The sequence below is a fragment of the Grus americana genome, chromosome 9 (assembly GCF_028858705.1).
Source record: "Grus americana isolate bGruAme1 chromosome 9, bGruAme1.mat, whole genome shotgun sequence".
Taxonomy (NCBI): Eukaryota; Metazoa; Chordata; class Aves; order Gruiformes; family Gruidae; genus Grus; species Grus americana.
In genome coordinates this window covers 3,354,446-3,375,759 of record NC_072860.1, presented here as the reverse complement: position 1 = coordinate 3,375,759, position 21,314 = coordinate 3,354,446, and the positions used below count along the sequence as shown (strand labels likewise).

Genomic DNA, 21,314 nt, shown 5'->3' with positions numbered 1-21,314 from the left:
CAGTTGAGAATATGATCAAGGCATATACTTGATACATATACAAGTTCTGCACACTTCCGCACAAAGTGGCTGATTATGTTAAATAAGCAAACATGTAATAAACATTATTTTTCAAAGTACAGTGCCAGAACCTTCCAAGTGACTGAGAAGCATTTCACAGTGAAAATACAAGCTGTCATTTAATTTTGCTGTTTTCAGATAAAGGCTTTTTGTTGAAAACAAAACACTTTTCAAGGGAAGACATTTTTATTTTTACTGCTGAAAGTATATCTGTGTATTGCAGGTAAAGTAACTGTCTTGGAAGTTTTATAAATTCATGTTTTATAGACGAAAATATTTTTACAGGGTTTTTTTAATTGAGCAATGATAGGGCTGTTAAGTGTCTTAGCTTCAAAGAAGCACAGCTGTAAGCATTAGAAGTACAGCTATATAGGTGAAAACTACAACTTTTCAAAATATTTTTATCATATAAAAAGTTTCAGACTAAGTTTAACATTTCTTCCATCCCAGACAGTTTGGATTACTATTTGTAATTGTCATCTCAGTGGAAGCATCTGATATTTCTAGTTCTGCAAGACATTATTTTGGTACATTACACAATCTGTCAAGTTCTGGCTTGTGTTCAACACTTTAAAGCATGGGTTAGTTATGTACCTTTAAAAAAAAAATGCAACATTTTCTTAATATTGGTTATATTGTGTATAAATTGATTTTGCTCCAATAAAGACAGGTAGTTAGGTAGAGCTATTCCATATATAACTACAGCCACATAAAGAAGTGGTTGTATCACTTCAGTATAATTTTCTGGTGTAGACAAGGCAAGGACTGCAAGTATCTTGCATACATTGTCTTTGAAGACAGAAAGTTATCTTTAACTGGTTTTGACCATTCATAGAAATTGTGTGTGCACCTTTTTGCTCACCAAAATAAGCTTTTAAAGGGAACTTACTATGGCTATTTAAATATGAACCTGACCTGAGAAATTGAAAGTTAACTGTAACAGGACTAGAAGAGGTGCTTCTACCAAGTCCCCAAGATCTCAGAGAGTAAACTTAAAATTTCCATTCAAAAAAACTGAGGAATGTGTTCCTTTGGCTGCTTAAAATTGGGAAAAACATTATCTTTTAGGAAAAAGCAAACCCAGGTTTCTGTTGTGTGCTGGCAGAGGCATATTTTCTGCCATATGCACAATAGCTTTTTTTCTTTGCCTCTTTATTTAGAATGATAGAGCATGAAAATATTTAAAATGTTATATTAAAATCTTACCTTTTAAACTTCCATAATTTTAAAAAACCTTCCTGTAAAAAGAGTCAGAACACCTGATAAATTAGGAGCTTAACTGCAGCTATGCTAGCCATCAAACAAAGAGTAGGATGAATTGATGAAAAATGTAGCTTAGGATGCAGTCTATTATTACTATTATTATATGTTAGGGAAAATCAAGTTAAATATTTAATATTTCCACATTTCAACTTCTCTTTATAGCTGACGACTTTCTCTTTTCTCCAAGATGAGCCTATTCTGCTTTATTTGTGTGTGTGTGTTACAATTTAAGGAAAGAGTAGCTGTGATAAGTACGTACTGTCCTCAGATTGAGAATTTGCATAGCAAGACTTCAGCATTCTTCCTTGCTTAACAGAAGGCCTAATGCTCATTGAGAACTATTTTTCATCAAAAGTCGAGTTTCTTCCTGGCTCTATAAATGATCAGTACACTTAAAGATTAAAAAAATCTGAGTGTCATCTTTCAATTCAATGAAGAGCTGATTTCCCTCCCCCACTCCCCAAACTTACCATGGGAGAAACTTGTCCTGAGATGGGGCGTAGGATTTCAGATGAAAGTAAAACATTTTCCTTTGAAAAGAGAATTTTTATGATTCTTTAATACTTGGAGATTCATAGCACAAATTGATGTATAAATGGTATTTGGAGGTAAGTAATTTCCCACTTAAAAGTTTAATGGGAACCCCAGAAATTTGATGTTCCAGGTATGTTGCCATTAGAAAAATAAGTATTATGGTAAAGTTAAACTATTTTCTTTTTTTTAGAACTTTTATCTCCTTCTCTAGTCCAGTGGAAAACACATGTAAAATGCAATTCCTACTGGGGAGATGGAGGGCCTCATTTTCAGTTTGGGGGGGAGGGTTTAGCTGTTCTGTTACTAGTGCGGTAGAACAGTGTGAGAGTTTTGCCTAATTTTAGATATTGTGCAATCTCTGTCCTTGGAGGCTTTCAAAATAAAACTGGATAAACCCATGAGCAACCTGGTCTGACCCAGTAGCTTTGAGCAGGAGGTTGAATAAGAGGCTTCTAAGGTTCCAACCTGACTTTTCCTGCGATCTTATGATACTGAATTCCCCTGTTTTGCCAAAGGGGAAACAAAGGGACAAAAAACTCCTAGTGATTTAATTTTTAGTGACCTTCAGCTGTACACCAGCATATATGACAAGGAACTGACCTGCAAAAGACTGTATCAAAAATTCATTATTTGAGGTTGTTTTTCTTCCAGGTTTTAATGTGCCTGAGGAAATGCACGCTACTTGGATTGGAAAGATTTCTTAATGTTTAGTGGAATTTTTGCCACAGATGAGAAATGTTTGGTCATTCGATAGTGATTAATAGTTTGTTCAACTGAATCGTTACTGAAGTTTGAGTATTGCTTAGAGTCCTCCTACAAGTGATGAAAATTTGTTGTAAATACAATGGAAGATGTGATAGTACGCTGTCAGCGTCTTCAAAGCTCCTTCTGAGTAATAAGTGAGGTAAAAAGATATCTATAGATACATAGCTATACATATATATGCAATTGTAATTTCAGGCAATCTCTCTAAGTATGCCTTTACAATGGTACCCAGTGGAATATTTTATGGACTTAGTGTTCGTTTGCTGCTTTCTTGTTTGTTTCAAAATTATGCAGTCCTGAAATAGATTGTGCAGGCAGTGTTCTAAAGCTCTAAAGCACATGCACAATTAAAATAGATTGAAAATGTTTGCCTTGAAAGAAGAAAAGTAATTTAGGTAACTGCTTTACTCCCTAAACTGAAGCAGCCTAGGTTTGTCCATTTGCTTTGTCATTGCTATTCTTGAAGATGCATTTCTTTAGATCACGTTTCTGAGTTCTCCAAAGGAGCTATAAGAAGACCTGATGTGTTTGCATACATCAGCCTTTATGTCTGGATGAAATGGGCATTGGAGATTTTTTTTTCTTACAAGCTAAAGTTGGTCTACGTAGTATATTTCATTGTTCAGACCCACACCTATCCCAGGTCTTGACTGACCTTTATGACTAAAACCAAATTATTTAATTTTCAAGTTTAAACATATTAACAGAAGACTGCACAATATTAAATATAATCTTGAGACTGCAATTATCTTAAAAAAAAAAATTAGAAGTTGCTTTGCCTTGAAACATACTACTTTTCAAACAGTTGAGAAGTCCAAGCCAGATTTGTTCTGGTGTTTGTACTACAGATGAGTTTAGAAAACAGTAACACATTTCAAAATCTGTAGACAAAATTCCCCCTTCTGAATTGTAATTAATCAGTAGCAAGGAGCAGTTGCACATGAAAAATACTACCTGGACAGCTATTGAGCATAGTTGTATATAGCCTAGTTACAAGACCTAAAAACTGTTGGCCATACGTCCCTTTTCTAAAGGTTTACTAGGTCTGAAGCTTGAGACAGCGCAGTGTGTTACTGCTTGCTGTTTGTGCCTGGTCAAGAAGAATCCTGCCTTTTCTTTGTCTGCCTTCTGCTCTTTTTTATCCATGCATAATTCATAGGTAGAAATAATGGTTTTAATTAGACCAGGTGATATAGTTAGAAAAAAGGGTTGGGTTTTTGTTGTGTTTTTTTTTAAAGCCACACCAAGCTGTCTTGAGGATGCAGAAGCTTGGATAAGAAGACGTCTTTTCCCTACAGATCTTGCTTTATGCTCTTAAATCCTCAAACAGCAACAACTCTTTGTTGCTTCCCTAGCAGGAAATCCACCTACTTAAAATGAATATATAAGGTGTTTTCTCTTTGGCAATACATACATTCTCCAAATCATTAACTCTCTTGACTAGTTTGCTAAATCTAGTGATTAGGAATATTGATAATGTTGATGAATATGGATTTCTGTGGATCACCGTTCTCCTGTTGGAAGTCGCTGTTCTCAAGAGACTTACAAGTAAGCATATGGTATTAAGACTAGGAACGTAAAAAGCTGAATTCACTCAGACAATTCTTTTATTACGTTACATTGATTTGTACTGTGCAGTTGTATTCTGGAGATCTTTGGGCAAAGGTAGGTTCTCGCTTTTGCACTTTTCCCAGCTTATCAGGAATATCCTTTGCTTCCAGAGGAATGGAGAAAAAAATTATCATTCCAGTCACCTACATAAGCATGTTAGATTTGTCATTTCTGCAGTGACTTTTGCATTTGCTGACAACTTCAAGCAGGGCTTTTCTAAAAATGCAATCAGAAATTTTAATGCTCGTACTAAACTTTAGGTATTTCTGTGTTCACATTATAAAACTGGAATGGTGGAGGCTTTAAATAGCAGGTGCAATTCTGCCAGCCATTTTTGTAGAGATGCAACTACTATTACCTGTCTGAAAAAACCATGCTGCTTGCTCAAAGGCTCCTTCACATGCTGCGTGCTTCTCCCACTTTGCCACTTACTTTTTCCTGCATCACTGAATTCTTAGGGAATATACAGTCTCTTTCTCCCTAAGAGCACTTACTAGGTATGTGTCAGTCTACACTTACGCCATGAGGATGTCTGTTCCTAGTAAGTCCGGGTGGAAATTCTGGCAATTAAGTCTCTGTGTTTTGCACAATGGTTGAAGTTGCATTAGTTTCTGCAGAACGCTGTCCTATCAGGTATCATCACTGCAATGTATGTGGCAAGCCATAGCATTTACTGATATTCAAAGAAGGTTCTAAATAATGGTGGTTTGTTCCACAGAAATTATTTACTAGAAATACCAGAAGTTATTTTTAACCCATTCCATGATATTTTATTGAGCAAATTAATAACTTTTGTTCCAATAGAATGTTGATATTTGAGTAAGTTTTTTTTAACTTTGTTGCAAGATGTCAAAATGCAAGTAAGGAATAGGCATGAGGCAGGTTTTCTTGAAAAATACTTAGAAGAATTTGTTAGAGCAGCAATTATCACAAACATCTAACAAACATAGTTTAGTAGTGATATTTGAAAATTAACAATTTGAGGAATTTTAATTAGAACTTAATTTTACTTTTAATTTGAAGTGCCATATTAAAAATCTTAGAAATTAATGTTGCATTTCCTAGACATGAAGAATATCAGAATATTTTTCCTGACATGTCTACTCTTTGCCATCCTTGCACAGAAGGGAGGACGTGAGCTTAGGAATGAAAAGTGAATTAATTTTTCAGTTTATTACGGTCCATGTCTCTCTGATGCCAGTTACTGTGAATTCAACATCTGCATGGTAGCAACAGGTAACCCTGCTGATTTAGGTAACAAGTTCTACTGACCAGATGTCGTGTGATAATTCTAGTTCCAATCAGTCTGAATAAATTATCTGGTAGTGAAAGCTGGTAAATTGCACTAATCTTCTAGAAAATCTCTCCCTCACAGAAAAAGTTTTGCTCAGAAGCAGACAAGACTATTCATAAAACTGTATGATAGATAGATCAGGCTTTTATTTAAAAACTACTATCACTTTTGTAAAAGCTTACTTGTTTGTACAATAGCAGGAATAATGGGGTTTGCTGCTTATTTTGCCATAGAATGTATGTCATGCATACTGCATCTCACTGTAGACATTGTGTAAAAGAACTTAAAACCCTTAGTGTTTTCTTTTCTGTGAAAGATACCTTGATACAAAGGCACAGCCAGCCTCATTGATGTGCTCTCTTGAGGAGGTTAGGATACTGCAGATGGCATACAAATGATTAATGCCAAAGGTCCAACAGATGAAGAATCTGTTATTCTTAAAGCCCGGTGTTTTCTCTGCCGGCTGTACCTTTTTCTCCAGTGTAGTGCTTGCGTCACAGTTGATCACGTTCATGACACATTGACGCTTGTAAAACTGCATCTTCTAGCAGCAGATCATTCACAAGGGAGTATGTATTCCAAAAATAGAGATTAGTGTAATGAAGGTGTATTCTGTGTACTAAAGCAATAACTGTAACTTGCACTGAAAATAAACTGTTGACATGGGATTATACCTCTTAAAGCTTCCTTTTTTTTTTTATTTTGATGCTCCCAAATACAGGGTTGCTGTATTAACAGAAACATTAAAAATCAAAATGTAAAATTGGCAGAACTGTTACCTTCCATCATTTTGCCAACAAATGTATTTTTGTTTTTTCAGTTTCCTCAGTGGTTACTTCAGTAGCAATGGCATGCTCTTACATAGCCTTTTCTGAAACAAGTGATGCCACCTTCTTTCATGAAAGTCATCTTTTTTTGGGGTCTCTGCTTCTGTTAATATTTGAATGAGACTGCGTATGGGGATTTATCTGTGCAAGTGAAGAGGAGACTTTACTACCCCTCCCACAGTCACTGACTCAATTTATCAGTAATTCTGTTTTACAGAAGATTTCTGAAGTCCAGCTTCCTAGAAGAGAAATACTGCAGTTTTCCATTTCTCGGTGTAGCTATTTCTACACAGCACAGACAGCAGTGTAAAAGGTGTTTTATTTCAAGAGCCCAGATCAGTTCTACTCAAGGGTCAGGATAGCAGCCTTTTACTGGTGATGATTTTTCCCTTGCTATTTATGTGCCTAACCTACCTACTTTGTTCTTCCTGTTATTTTGCGAACGTATTGCATTTTCCCAAAAGCACCACGTTTAGCTTCTCTCTCCTATCTCTGCAGTTTCATATATGTACCCAGTTCATTGTTATCATGTGGACCGGTTTCTACATTTCTGAGACTGGAAAGATACTCTTGTATTTCCTTTCTTTTGATGTGTGTAAGATTAAAAACATTAAAAAGCTGCTACAGAAAGCATTGAGAGAAGTCTAAAGATTCCTTAGGAAAGAGCTTCTTTCTGAATCACATCTGCCCAGTGAACACTTGTTCTCTTTTGCCTTTTATTTTAAATTGATAACCTAGTTGGCATTTTCTTTTGGTGCTTTGAGCCCACTTTTTTTTACATAGCTGCAGATGATGTGCATGATGGAAGTTTAGCGGGTATCTTGTGTGGTGGTGGTTTCATATAACAAATGCTCCAAAACACAGGAAAAAAGTCCCATAGATAAATTGTTTATATTTTCAACTTTGATTTCCAGAATACTGATAATTAAAATCTCTAGTATTAATACTACTGCTTTTGTGCTAGTCTTGTAACAAAGAAGACTGAGTTAAAATACTGCAGGCAAGATCATTGTTTCAGAAAAATTTAAAAGTTTCTTTTTTCTCAGCATTGCTGAGGAGATAGTCTGAATTGTTCTTTTTCTGCTACACATGCACTTACGAATAGATGGACATTCTGTCTTGGATTCTTTTCTCCATGTCATTTGGCTTTTTATATATTTTCTAGAATTTTGTATAAACTTTCTAAGAAGCTTTTTTAAAACTTTAGCTTAGAGTTCAAAAAGTATTTCAGACTTAAATTTTTTTTTTTTCCCTGGGAGTGTAAGGTTTTTGACTAACAAAGTTTCTTTCTATCCTTTAATTGGAAAAAATTCATTCTGAAATATTAGACAATGTTTCTGGTGATAACATGGAGGGGCATGCAGTAACATCCAGGAGTTATTTGCTCCAGGTGTAGATGTGGCATTTGAATTTAATATTTTTCATCTTCTAGGGAGAAAATTTTCCTGTTCTAATCAACTATTTTTTTATGAAAATTGCCCTTAATTCATGAGACCATATGCTGCAGTTATAATTGCAGTATGCTCTTAAGATATTTTCCTGCAAACCTCAACATCATTCCTTTGTGCTTATTTTGGAAATTTGTGACATGCTACTGAGTGCAGGTACCTGTAGATTCAAATAGAAATTCAGTCATAGACTGCATCACAGAGGGAAACACCACACTTAAATGCCAGTACAACATTCCTATCTTTTTATTTTTTTATTCCTTTGAAGTCAGCAGTGAAAAAAAAAATCTAACTGGTAGTCATTTCAAGAAGCACAGGGTTCAAAGTAGTAGTCAATCTATCCATAATATGGTGTGGTGGGGTCTGCTTAGTTATTGTATCCTCTGTTCTGATCTTGAAAGAACAGTCCCTTAATATGTTGTCATAGGAAATCTATTTCACACCTATTTTTTTTTACATGCAGAAATTTTTTTCCCCCTGCACTTTAAATCAAATACTACTTGTTTTGTTCACATCTACTTGTCACATTAGAATCAGAGAACAGCATTTCCCACTAACTATTACCAGCACTTTTTGTTTGGAACCCCACTTAAACTGGTGATGTGCCCCTTTGCCTTGCTTCTCATAAAGCATGTATGTCGTCTTTGACATGTTCTCCATATTTTTACCCCTGGTTTTGATATATCTGAGTTATTTAAGTACTCTTTGGATTGTTTTATCCCATTTCTTCCTGTTGACATCTCTCCCTTTCTTTGTTAGGTTTTTATCGCACAAAATCCCTGGTAAGTTTTCAATGCCATCTTTTTCCCTGTCTCCCTGTTTGATCACACGTGAAGAGCTTTACTATTTGATCCATTCATGTGCTTGTGGAATTTTAAATGATACATGGGGATGCATGGTATTTTAGAGAGCTTCATGGATATTTATACAGCCACATTCTACAAAACAGTTGTTTAATAGGGGACCTATTTTTAGAATTGAAACAGAAATAAAAAGCGTTTGTGTTCCTCTGCTTCAATAGGGACTTCAGTATTGTCTTTAATTCTTTAAGAGGAAAAGACTTTCTTAAATTCCAAAATGAACAGGTGGCCGGAAAGAGGACTGAGTCCACAGATATGGTGGTAGTGATATAGGAAAGCACAGGAAAATAAGAGGAAATAAGAGCACTCGTGCGAAAATTTGAAGTAAGACTGTGGCAAAACATTCCTTGTTTCCGTCTCTTGCCTGAGCTCATCTTTTCTTTGCTGCTGGATTGAAATGTCAGTGGCAGGTATTATGTCTATTACGTTTCCGTAACACTATTCAAGTCATTGTTTTGCTCCTGCATTTTAATTATATTTTTGCACTGATTTTTTTTAATTAGTTTTGCTGTGTCATTAGCCCCGAGATCGCCACTAGATTAGATGTGTTCGTAAGTCACCATGTGATATTTCATGCCGGGGTCTTTGTTTTAGTTTGTGGTACTCTGCTCATTGTGTGTGTTTCTGTCCTCATAATTTACAACCCTTTTATATTTCATTTGCTTGAAAATTGGTCCTTTGTGCTTGAGATGAAAATTATCCTGTCTGTTCAGCTTCATCTCTGTGTAGAAAGAGTAGTGCTTTGTAGCTTAGGCCAATATTCTCTGTTCTGCTTTCTGCCAGCAGTTTACTTCAGTAGACCTGCTGCTTCCTAGTTCGCTCAGTCTTGGTGGTATTGTAAAATACAAAGAGCAAGTTAAATGGCCTCTATCTGTATATCCCTTCTTGGGTCTCTTATACTTGCTAATTGTCTGGATTATTGACTGATACAAATAAATCTTTTCCTAGACTCTATACAAAGTTTGATAATCTCTCTGTTGTCCCCCTGCCCCACCTCTGGGCTGACTGCTGTTCATTTATTACTGAGAGCCAGTGCTCATGCAGTATTTACCCTAGAACCAAAGAAAATAGTTTTTCTAACTTCTGTGTAACTAAACTCATGATTACTTAAAATGATAATACTCATACTCATGGGATGTTCTGTATTGGTAGACTGGCTATCAAAAGTAGCTTACATGCCTTTTTTGGTTGGCAAGAAGGAAGAGTGTTTTCCTACAAACTTGCTGTCCCTTAAAGTGAGAAGCTGGCTGAACTGAGTAGCCAGATGACCATGGCTGTCTTTAAAAGTAATTTACTTGTCTGGTAGACAAGAGATTTGATAGTATCTCTCCTGTCAATGGGATGTAAAAAAGTAGGATCCTGCCCTGTAGTCTTAACCATAAAAACACCCTGAAATCTGTTCTTCCGATGAAGGAAGATCAAGTTGACTGAAAGATCTTGTCAGTCCTTCTATGTTGGGTGTTTTTATTAAAAGATTCTGGGTTCACTGGGAACTAAGAGTATATCAAGTTATATAACAGTAAAAGACTTCTTGTAACTTCTTTCACTGGGATCCACAAATTTTTTTCTTAAATTTTAGCAGCTTGCTGAGAGTGGTGTCTGGTCTTGTGCCCAGACAGTGGTTTGAAACTTGAATTAATCTCTAAACTAGATATCTGGACTATGCTTTCCTCTTGCAACAGCCATAATCACCAGCAGAACTTTAATGAACATCCAGCAGGATGTTAAAGGAAATAAGTACTGAAAATTATTAATAATGGTTACTCCTAGCTTTTCTGGAAGTATTTGTTCTCTTCCCTGAGAACTCTGCCATTTACAACCTTGACTGAAATTATGAGCAGAGCACAGAGCTTGAGGCAAGCCAGTACTAAGTTCTGCAGAGTGTCCTCTGATTTCCTTCCTTTTCCCTCCTTTCACTAAATTGCCATGCTGAATTTGAGGATGCACCAAAGTTTCTTTATTAGCTTCAAGTTAATTTAAAAATATGTCTTAACCAATACTGTGTTTCTGACATCCCTTCTTTCTATTACTTCTTGTAGTATTCAGTAAAAATATTAAACTTTGGCTGGCTGTGCGTAGTGGTGTTTCACATAGGTGTAACAGGCAAAGGCTTGACAAAAGTCTGCAGGTGGAAAGGGGATTTTGACACCTAGATGGCAGCAAGTGAATGCACCAGCCAAAATTTTCAATAATTACTGAATAAAACTAGTTTCTTAAGTATGTGTTTAAAAAAAACCTCACTGAAGCTACTCTAGAACCAGAGCATCTTAAAATTACATCCCTTACTAAAAGCTTAGCTTCAGGCATTAGTTTTTAACACATGCCCCCTTTGTTCTCAGTTCATAAAATATGTGTATGTTCTGACTGAGCAGTAGTTAAATAGTTACTTTTGAGATAAACCGTGATTGTGAGGCCTCAAATTATTTGACATTCTAATTAGATTGATTTTTTTTTTAAGTTGATGGTACAGGCAGTGAGCAGACTCCAAAACAATTGTTTAGTTCATGTTTGGAGGACTTGACTGGGAACACTTTAACATGAAAGCTCACACTTTTGGGGGATATTTTTTTGTTTGTTTTTACAAAAAAAACATGCTGCCCAGCAAACTGATTCTGTACCCAGCTATAAAGCCACAAATCTCTGGGAACTGCAGACTAATGATTGACAAAATCATTGAATTTCTCATCTGCAAAGTTCATGGTTTTTCTTCCCTTGAAGGACAGCCAGTTGTTCTATTCCTGGACACGGCTATGCTCTCCCCTTTTTTATACGGCATTACGTAGTAATTGCCGTGCCACGTTAAACTAGAGATCAGTCTTGTCTGATGGCTTAAGACAGTAAACACTCACCAGAGGCAGTGCAAGCTCTTTCAGATCCAGTGGCTAGTACCAGCTACTTGAAAGGAAGGTGCCAGAAAGCAATAGAAAATTGTGGGACAGTTTCTCTCTGAGGGAGTGGGGTTTTTTTGCTCCTGTCAGCTGTTTGTTATGAAGCATGAGAATTTTTCTTACAATTGCTGTTCATTTTTAATGTTTCTTGTACAAGATTTATTTTTAATATCATTAAATGTAAATACCATTGTAAATAAATATTTTTCTGTCAATGAAAAGCAAGTGTGTTGCTGCTTTCAAAGTAGGCTGGCTAATTTTTGAACAGAAAAGAACATCTAGTCCCAGCTACTTTACAGATAATGTGACCAGCAAAAAATAAAAAAATGATGTTGTTCTACCTTTTGCCAGTTAAAAAAACCCTCTTAGTTCTCTGAGGAACCTGCAAAGGAATTAAGTATTATGCCATAAGAATTTTAATAGATAACTGCGCCTAAGTGCGAAGTAGAATCCAGTCTGCTATTCATAAATAATTTAACTCTAACTGTGACGAAAACCTGCCTTTGTCCTTGAATTCAGCTGCCATTACTGCTAAGCACTAGCATATATATATTGAATAAGAAGGTGTTGGACAGGTTTTTTTATTTGGTGTATCCTTCCCTTTTATACTTTTTCCCCTACTTTTCCTGTCATTTCTCTTGAGCTAGCTCTGAGCTTCCTGATGGCTTTCTATTTAATGATGACTTCTTAATTAGAAATCATGACTTCTGTATTGCACTAAACATTATGCTGCATTTTAAAGCATTGTCACATACATGAACTCTCTGTGACAGAGATGCACTTAATGTTACACATAGGTTTTTTGATTAAGTGCATAAAAGTGGTGGTAAGTTAGAAAATCTGGACACTGAAATAAGCAAAATTAGTGCAAATTTTGTAGTATTTTTACATACTCAACTTGATAATTATCTGTGATCAGTCTAGATGTGACTTAACTATGTCTTCTGATTAGAAAATGTGAAACATGCATACTTAATTCATTTTCGTATAGTTCTCACTTCTAAGAGAATGTTGAAACAGCTCTTAGCATGTTACAGATGCTGTTTCCATTACTGGGCTGTTACACAACCTGCTGTCAAAATTGTTTTTTTCTCTATATGTTTTACAACACGTACAGGAAATAACCTGATTGGGTGTAAGTAGTGATAATGCTCAAAAATAAATTCAGGAGTTAGGAAAAAGCAAATACGTCTAAAAAAGAAAGGTGTCTCTCCAGTGTTTGTAGATTATAGCATAAACATAATGATTAAAAACAAAACCAAGCAAAAAACCAACTGACACCACAAATCTAAAACTGTAGACATTTTCGGTTGTGTAACTTTTGTTTCTGTTCAAAGCAATGCATTTCAGCTTTGGAAGTTGCTCAGCATTCTGCCTTCAATTCACTGAAGAATTTAAACATTCACTTTAAGTTTAACATGTGAGTAGTCCCATTAGTTTCAAGACTGAACCCTGCTTGACCCAGTTCCCTCATGCACCAGGATGCAGCTGGATTTCTTCCCCTCGCTGTAAACCTGTACAGAAGACATTGTCATTGAATTTCAACAGCTGTAAAGAATTCAGATCACTGCATGCCATTACTGGTAACTACATGTAATAGAACAAGATTTTTTTCATGATTCTTTGCAGTGCATTTGAAGTTATGCAAGCTGTGCGAGCACACAGCTAGCATTAAGCGCAAACTTTTTTTTTCTGCTAGTGTTTTAGGATTTTGTAGAATTCAAACTATTCACTGAGTGGTGTAAGTTCTGTTGGAACTAGCACATATAAATTCTAAACTCATTTATGGAAACGCATTTTGGGGACTGAATAACCGTTCTGGGTAATCTCAGTGAACAAATCACTTCTTTACCCACACCTGTTTCATTAGTGTTTACTGATTGTTATTTTTTAACCTTCTCATTTCACAGATGATGAAGACAAACAATCCTGTTATAAGAGCTTTTGTCTGGGAGGAAAACTTAGTATGATTATAGAACTGTAAAAAAACCCAATAATCCACAATTGGATTTTTAAACAAGGCTTAATCATGTCCCATTCTGCTGCTGGTTTAGAGGAATAATTATGATCTAGGAGACATTCCCTGTAGGTAGATTAAAACTCTAGCAGTCTCTCTAGATACCATGTTTAATAAACTAGCAGAGAGCTAGAAAGAGATGGTGAGCAAATAAAGGAAAGTAAAACTTGAGTGTATGGGACAGAGGTCTGAAAGTATGGTGGGAAGCATTGTTCTTAATCCACTGAAGACTGAAAGGAGTTTTTCCCTGTAATTTCTTATTCACCAACCTCCCACATCGTGCTAAAAAGAAAAGGTATACTGTGTATCTGTAGACGGAGGGTTTCTGCGGTATTAATTCTTGGAGTGGAGACCAGGAAGTGAAAGAGCTCACAGGACAGCTTTCAAGAGGAGCATAGTTCACATACGGGGATAGGACAAAGAACACTCAGTGGAGTTAAAATATATTCTTACCCTTATTTCTAACCTGATTGGTGTTACTAAAACAGTACCTAGGTTCATGTAGATATGAGGTATTCAGTTCCTAAGTCAGCTTTACAGAGAAGCAGGGAATTGCTAGGGGAATGGGTAACTGTCAGGCAACATTTTAAAAGCCTTCCATAAAAATGGAACAGGAAGAATAATCCAATTTGCCTAACAGACTGGAAGCAACTAACAAATTCTAAGGGAATTATGTAGAAAACATAATAATGTTTTCTGTTGTCTTTGACATGCAGGTCTTTTTTTTTTTTTTTTTTTTTTTTTCCCCCTCTCCCTTCTTTTGGGTGTAGAGAACCTCAGCTTGAAAGATAGTAAGACCTGATGTCTCTTTGCAGATCCCTTGGAAATAGTCCCCTACAAAAAGATGCTTTATTCTTTTGGAGATGTATTACAGAAGGGTAAATGTTACTGTGTGGTGATGAAAATTCTGACCGATTCAAGTGGAGGCCATGCAGTGCTATTTACTCCCTATTTAAAACAGCATAAAAGAACCATGTGCATTAAAAAATAAAACCCAAGAAAACAAGAGTTCTCTCAAAGAGAAAGAAACAGTATTGTTGCAGTTAAATTATAATGTTCATTCTTTAAAATATATGCTGTTACAAATATACATTTTCTTTGAAACATCAATGTTAAAAAAAGTACAAGATGCTGTGTGTATATACATCCAAAAAATTGCGGAGAAGGATCTAGAAATCCGTATCATCTATAACATCCTCTTTCCAATTTATGTGCCTTCAGAATGGGGCTCATTCCTAGTAGAAAGAAAAAAAATAACTACAGCAATAAATATGATAGATCTGTAATTGATAGTTTATACACAGTTGCATTATAAAATATATAGATATGTTATAGACTGTAATAAAAGATGATGATCCAAACCAACTTTTTTGCACCATATATTACCTTCACTAAGTCACATCTGCAGAAATTAGAGCAGGGAAAAAAATCGAGTCCTTGATTTATGTGTACATTTCTGGACTTGTGACATGCTAAATTTGATCAAATGCTATTACACATAATCTTATTATAGCTTGTTATTCCTTTCACCAGTCAGTATTTCTGTTCAGTGTCTTTTAAAGAAAAACCCTTCACATAAGTTGGCTAAAAGTATTAACAATCAGTATTTTAATTAACAGGGTTATGACTACAGTCGGTTCAAAAATGTATTATGCATATGAGAAGTATTATTAGAGAAATACTTTTGTATCTGAACTTTTTAAAGAATCTACATACTTGTGTTTATTTTTTTTCCTGCAGATTTGTAAAAGGTTATAAAAAGTTGTAAGTAAAACTGACAAGTATATTGTTTTATGCTCAGGCATTAACTCGTGATTTTAAATGAGTTTGGCTTAGTACCTTGTCTTTCATTTCAGTTTGTTTATAGGCTTTCCGTTACCTTGATTTCTAAACAACTTGTGCATTTCAATTCATTTATCCATACAGCGTCCCTATAAGACAGGGAAATGCTATAACATCTATGCATTTTACAGTCAGGGGCTCGGGGCAGAAAGGGTGCAGGTGGTGTTCAGAGAGGAATTCCCATCCTGGCTCTCCTAGATAAGACATGCGTGTGACTGTTGAAGTTACTGAGCAAAAGCTGTTTAGAGTCAGCAAATAAGGAAGGTAAACTTCAGAGATTGGCATGAATTAAGGTTCTCTGAGCATGGTGTTTGGTGACAGGGGTTCTGTACCAGAGGAGAGTCCGATTCCCAGGTCTTGGCCTAGAATAAGTATTCTAGTCTGAACGCATTTCCATACGGTTCAACCAGTTATTATAATTGTAATGGAACATTTGAATTTAAATCCCCTCTTTCCCTGGGGGCTGCAGGACAGAAAGTATCTACAGAATATCATCAGCTGAAAATCTGCAAGCATGAATTGCCTTCCACTGTGGAGGAGGAGCTCTTTGTCCCTTAATACTGGCCAAGTCGTTCCTCCCAAATAAACACTTGGAAGCAAGGTTTGCTCAGCGTTCAGCTTTGTGTTTTAGTTGAGAGAGATTTAGTCAGAGCAAATCCAGACAGGCAGTGCCTTTCATTTCTTTCTGCATCAGAAGAGCCAGAGGGAGGGGAGACAATCCATCTCGAAGTGCCCCTCCGTCGGTAGGACGGACCACCAGAGCACTTCCTTGTGAGCACGTTCATTTCTAGTCTTTGCAACTTGAGGATCCTGCTCTTCTGTGAGACCCTGCATATTCCAAGGGCAATTCTACCTACTGTGGCTGGGGGAGGAGAGTTGGGTTCCTTCATCCATATCGTCAATGAGTCCTTAAAGCTGTTCCCCATATACTTACCAAAGCTGTATTCATTTTTTCTTGGGTCAAAAATCAATTCCCTGTCTGTCCTTTCCTCCAGAGAGGAGGAAAGTTGCACTCATTTGATGGAGAGAGTGCTCTATAGTGTTAACATTTTGCTTTTATTTTAAGATAGAAGTATATTGCTTATGCTAATTTGATTTTTCTGTGGCCTCTGGAAAATTTCAACTGATATTAATTTTTAATATCTTGTCGAATTGAGGCCTATATTAAGACAGCTTGTGCTGCTTGAAGTTACGTGTTCCACCATGTAGCAAAGCAGTACTTGTGGGAGCTGTCTGACTCTGATGGGAACCCTTTGTCTTTCATGGAACATGCTACCGTTCTTCCATATCATTTTATAACTTCAGTGCCTTTATGTTGCAGACAGTCCTTCCTTTCTCATCTTGCTTTTTTTCTTTCATTACTGCATGCTGCCTCATTTTTCTGGCATTGACTATTACTGTTGGCTTTCCCTTGAAGTGGGCTGGCATGGAGAGAGATTGGAGAAAGAAATTATCATTTGTTATTTCTTCTCTAAATCCCTGTAGTTCAGCACAGAAACCTCATTTTGTTGTGTAGCAGGAACAGGCATTTCTTGACAGATTTTTAGATCATCTGAGCAGCACTGATTCTCTGTCGAGGTCAGCCAGGCTATCTAAAATGAAATGATATCACGAGGGTTTTTCTCTCCTAACTCTTGAGCGTTAGAAAAACCTGAATCCCTCTGACCTGATAAGAGGTTACATCTCGTATGATTTTTTTTTTATCCTATGCTAATATAGTTTTCAGATCCATAATTTAAATTTCTTTGCTTATTTTCTGACAGGACAGCAAAAGGGTAGTACTGATAGGATAGGAACAAATATGTATTTGCCTTTCATTTCTACGATATTTCACAGAAGGTGAAGTGTCACAGCGTTTTTTTCCCTTATCATCTCCATACAAATGCTTCATCAGTGTTACATTTAAAATATTGTATAGGGCCAAAGCCTTAAGAAAAATACCAGTTTGAGCAGAAATTTCTGGAGAATTGTTATGTTGAAGCGAGCTTGGTCTGAGGGCGTAATCTGAGGACAAGATGCTCCCAGTGATTAGTGGGAAGGAATGCAACCTAAATAACTCAGAAGAGTTTTTATTTAGTTTGATTTTGTGTTTTGTGACCTGTGCTCTGTGATGTTTTTCATTCTGCTTTACATTACACTTAATAAGGTATACACCCTTTAATTTTTCAGTGTCTTTTCAGTGTCTGTGAAATCTCAAAATGAACAATTTTTATCTTCTTAACAGGACATGGAGCAGATGTGAAATGTGTTGACTGGCATCCAACAAAGGGATTAGTTGTATCAGGAAGTAAAGATAGCCAACAGCCCATCAAGTTCTGGGATCCAAAGACCGGCCAGAGCCTTGCCACACTGTAAGTTCTTGCCCACAAACTTTAATTCGCTCAAATATAAGCTAACTGCATCATTTTATTTTTTTAATTCCCTTCTTAGCTTTTTGCCTCACATCTTTTCAGCCATACACAATTGCTTCAAATATAAAGCTAGTGCTTTAGCTGTGCCAGAAAATCTAGAGGTTAGATGAAGTCAAGTCTATACTTGGAAAATTGTGACTTTAATATTCCTTATTTAAGTTTACTTTGTCCTTCTCCATAGACCTGCTAGTCACACAGTTCTCATTTGGAAAACAGAATTGAGGTATGGAAACACAAATGAGATGTTTCATCTGGCTGATGAAAAATGTCTTACGCTGCAGTAGAAACATGCCCAGTAACTGAATACTTTCTCAATGAGCCCTACCAGTTGCTCTGAAATACAGAAGAACAGGATTAAGGCATAGGGCCTTTGCACAGAAAGCATGAACTACTTTGTTACTGACCTGAATATTTGGGACTGGTAAATTAGCACGTTTTCATTTGTATCTGAGAAATCAGTATCAGGAAAAACAGTCTCTTTCTCTGCTTGCAGACATGCTCATAAAAACACAGTGATGGAGGTGAAACTGAATCTGAATGGCAACTGGCTGCTAACAGCTTCTCGTGACCATCTCTGTAAGCTCTTTGACATTCGTAATCTGAAGGAAGAACTTCAGGTCTTCAGGGGTCACAAGAAGGAGGCCACAGGTCAGAATTTGTTATATTATGTGGATTTTTATTAATAAGTTTGGACTAAATTTAAGTTCATTAGAAATCCTAGCATTAAACTTTCTGATTGTGGCTTACTTTATATTTCAGCTGTGGCTTGGCATCCTGTTCATGAAGGGCTGTTTGCCAGCGGAGGATCTGATGGCTCTTTGTTGTTCTGGCACGTTGGGTATGTGGCATTTTCATCAACACGTTGGAAAGATGTTGGTCAGATGCGCAAGCTATTATACTAAACGTATACTTTTCACCTTTGAGTCTGTATTTAACGGGCACATCTATGGTAATAGTTTTTCTCTATACCTGAGGAAGTTTGTGAATATACTTCATTTATGAAGAATTTTTCCTGTGCAGGTATATTTTAAAGGATACAATTGCTTGTGCAGAAAATAGTCTTTTGTTGAGAGGGTGATGAATGGTTGAAACTGTAGTTTCTTAGAGCTCGTTCTGAGATGTTGTAATTATTTTGTTTCTAAATGTACAATTAAAAATCCCTGCATTACTGAATTCCCTATTAAGAACAACTGGGAACTATCAATTGACTCAACAGAAAAATAACAGAGGCTTAAGTTTGGCAAAATATGGGACAGAAGAACAACTGAATAGCAAAAGTTTTGTATTGTATCTGTAGCAGATATTCACCTGTGTGATGACTGATTTTTTTTTTTTTTTTTTTTTTAATGCATCAGGGTTGAGAAAGAGGTTGGTGGAATGGAAATGGCCCATGAGGGAATGATCTGGAGTCTGGCATGGCATCCCCTTGGACACATTCTCTGTTCGGGCTCAAATGATCACACCAGGTATTTTCAAGTATTGAAAAAAAAAATTAAAATCTAAGGGACTGTATGTACATTTAGAAACTACAAAGGTGCATGGCATCAGTGAACAAAAAAGAGATTGGGATGATTCTGATGCACAATCAATGGGCAAAGCAGAGAGACAAACTTACCTAAAGGGGAAGGCATTGACATTGTACATTAAAAGGTAGAGTCTACTGTCTTGTCCTTCATCTAAGGAGGCCTTTAAAAAATGCTAGGATTTTGGGTTTGTGTAAGCTTTGAAATCTCCTGAAGAAATTTTTAAAAAAGAATTGTAGTTTCTTGCTGAAGAAATATTCTTCACAGCATTTTTCCCGCAGATCATCTGCTGGTCACGTCTGTCTTTTCACATTGCAAACATGTTTGGAGGCATATAGTTTATGCTTTTAGGTTGAACATGCTGTAAAGGTGGAGCATTTTATAAATGGACTAAATCTGTGTATGTGGATTTATGAATTAGCAAGTTTAGTTGTATATAAATATATTTGAATTGAGTGAGAAGTTTTTGGAATGCCCTAGGAATATATCTCTTCGGGATCCAATGTTGATGCCTTGTACTTATACCCCTTATACTTTTAAGTATCTTCTGAATTGTAACTATATAATTCAATATGATAATTGTTGGGGGTTTTTATTTTGGTTTGAACCTCACACGTAATGTTCAGATCTAGTGCTGAACTTGATTTAGCAAGAGTTGAATCCTTATATAATCAAGATAGCACACTAAAGATTAAAGAACTAATTAGATTACAAGTAGTTAATACTCTTGACCCTTTATTGAGATCATATAACTTCCTTTTGACAGCAAGTTTTGGACTAGAAATCGGCCTGGGGATAAAATGCGAGATCGTTACAACTTGAATCTGCTGCCTGGGATGTCAGAGGATGGTGTGGAATATGGTAAGGCAATTTCCCTCAATATGAAAGAAAGAGGGTTGAGGTCAGGAACAAGCTTAGGTCGTTAGCTGACACTAGGGTGCAGCTTCTGGGTGAGACGATGAAACAGTATTATAGCATTGGTGACTACCTAGACAAAGATATTTTTTTAACGAGGATGATTTTATTCTCCATGTTATCAGCAATCACCATTCCAACAATGAGTTTTCTTTTGTTTTCACAGCTCCGGGAGGTAAGACCTGCTCTGTCACTGACAGGAAGGAGGTTTGGTCCTCCCTCTGGCAATATCTCCAGTTGACTTTTCATCCTGAAAACTTGACATGACTTCAAGGCTTCCCACGGTCCTGAACTACAGCAAGAAAATCTTTCAAATTATTGGACTTGACTAAAATCTTAAAACTTTACCCCCTTTTAAGGATTTATCTGGGTAATTTTAGGCTGCTCAAGGTTGCCCAGCTCTATGGCGTGCCTCAGCAACCTTTTGATCTCTGAGGCTGCATCCGTTTCTTTAGATTTTTTATTATTTGCTCTTTTGTGTTTGGAAATGTTAATTAAAATGCAGCACTTTAATCCAATTTAAGTTTTAAAATATATAGAATTGTTATAACAAAAATAGGAATAGGTATGGGTTATTTCCTTTTCTGAGCTCCTACCCAAAATGTAACTTTCCTGAAAGGACATAGTTTCACACCTTTTGGTGTATATTTATGAATCTGAATTTGCAGTTCTTTCAGTATCCTATAATTCCTGTATGGAATTAAAAAGTGACCCACCAGCTGTGAAATATGTAGTGATACCAATGGTAAAAGCATGTGAGAATCCAAAGGGAGAAAATTATGTAAATAAAAATGTTCCAAGTATAAATATTTATTGTTTTTCTCTAGATGATTTGGAACCCAACAGCCTAGCAGTTATTCCTGGGATGGGAATACCTGAACAATTGAAAATAGCCATGGAACAAGAGCAGATGGGTAAGTAGGAGCTATGGGGAAGTATTTTCCTGAGCCATACAGATACTGTGTGACTTCTCTTTCATTCCTTTCATATATTTGGGTAGTGCAGATGCTTTTTTCTAAAGTTCTGTGTTGTGTATGCTTCCCATGTAAAGAAGGA

At 36.3% G+C, this 21,314-nt stretch overlaps 1 protein-coding gene across 5 annotated transcripts in view; it reads left to right on the top strand.

Moving 5' to 3' along the window:
- The window catches only part of WDR33 (WD repeat domain 33), a 71,058-nt gene that overhangs the window by 33,068 nt on the left and 16,676 nt on the right, over positions 1-21,314 (top strand). The window contains exons 8-14 of one of the 5 annotated variants that reach the window (XM_054835974.1): positions 17,634-17,760; positions 18,314-18,468; positions 18,580-18,658; positions 19,176-19,286; positions 20,110-20,204; positions 20,425-20,433; positions 21,086-21,172. In XM_054835974.1, the coding sequence (XP_054691949.1) occupies positions 17,634-17,760; positions 18,314-18,468; positions 18,580-18,658; positions 19,176-19,286; positions 20,110-20,204; positions 20,425-20,433; positions 21,086-21,172 (663 nt within the window). The other 4 variants (XM_054835970.1, XR_008578351.1, XM_054835972.1 and 1 more) reach the window with 4 other exon arrangements.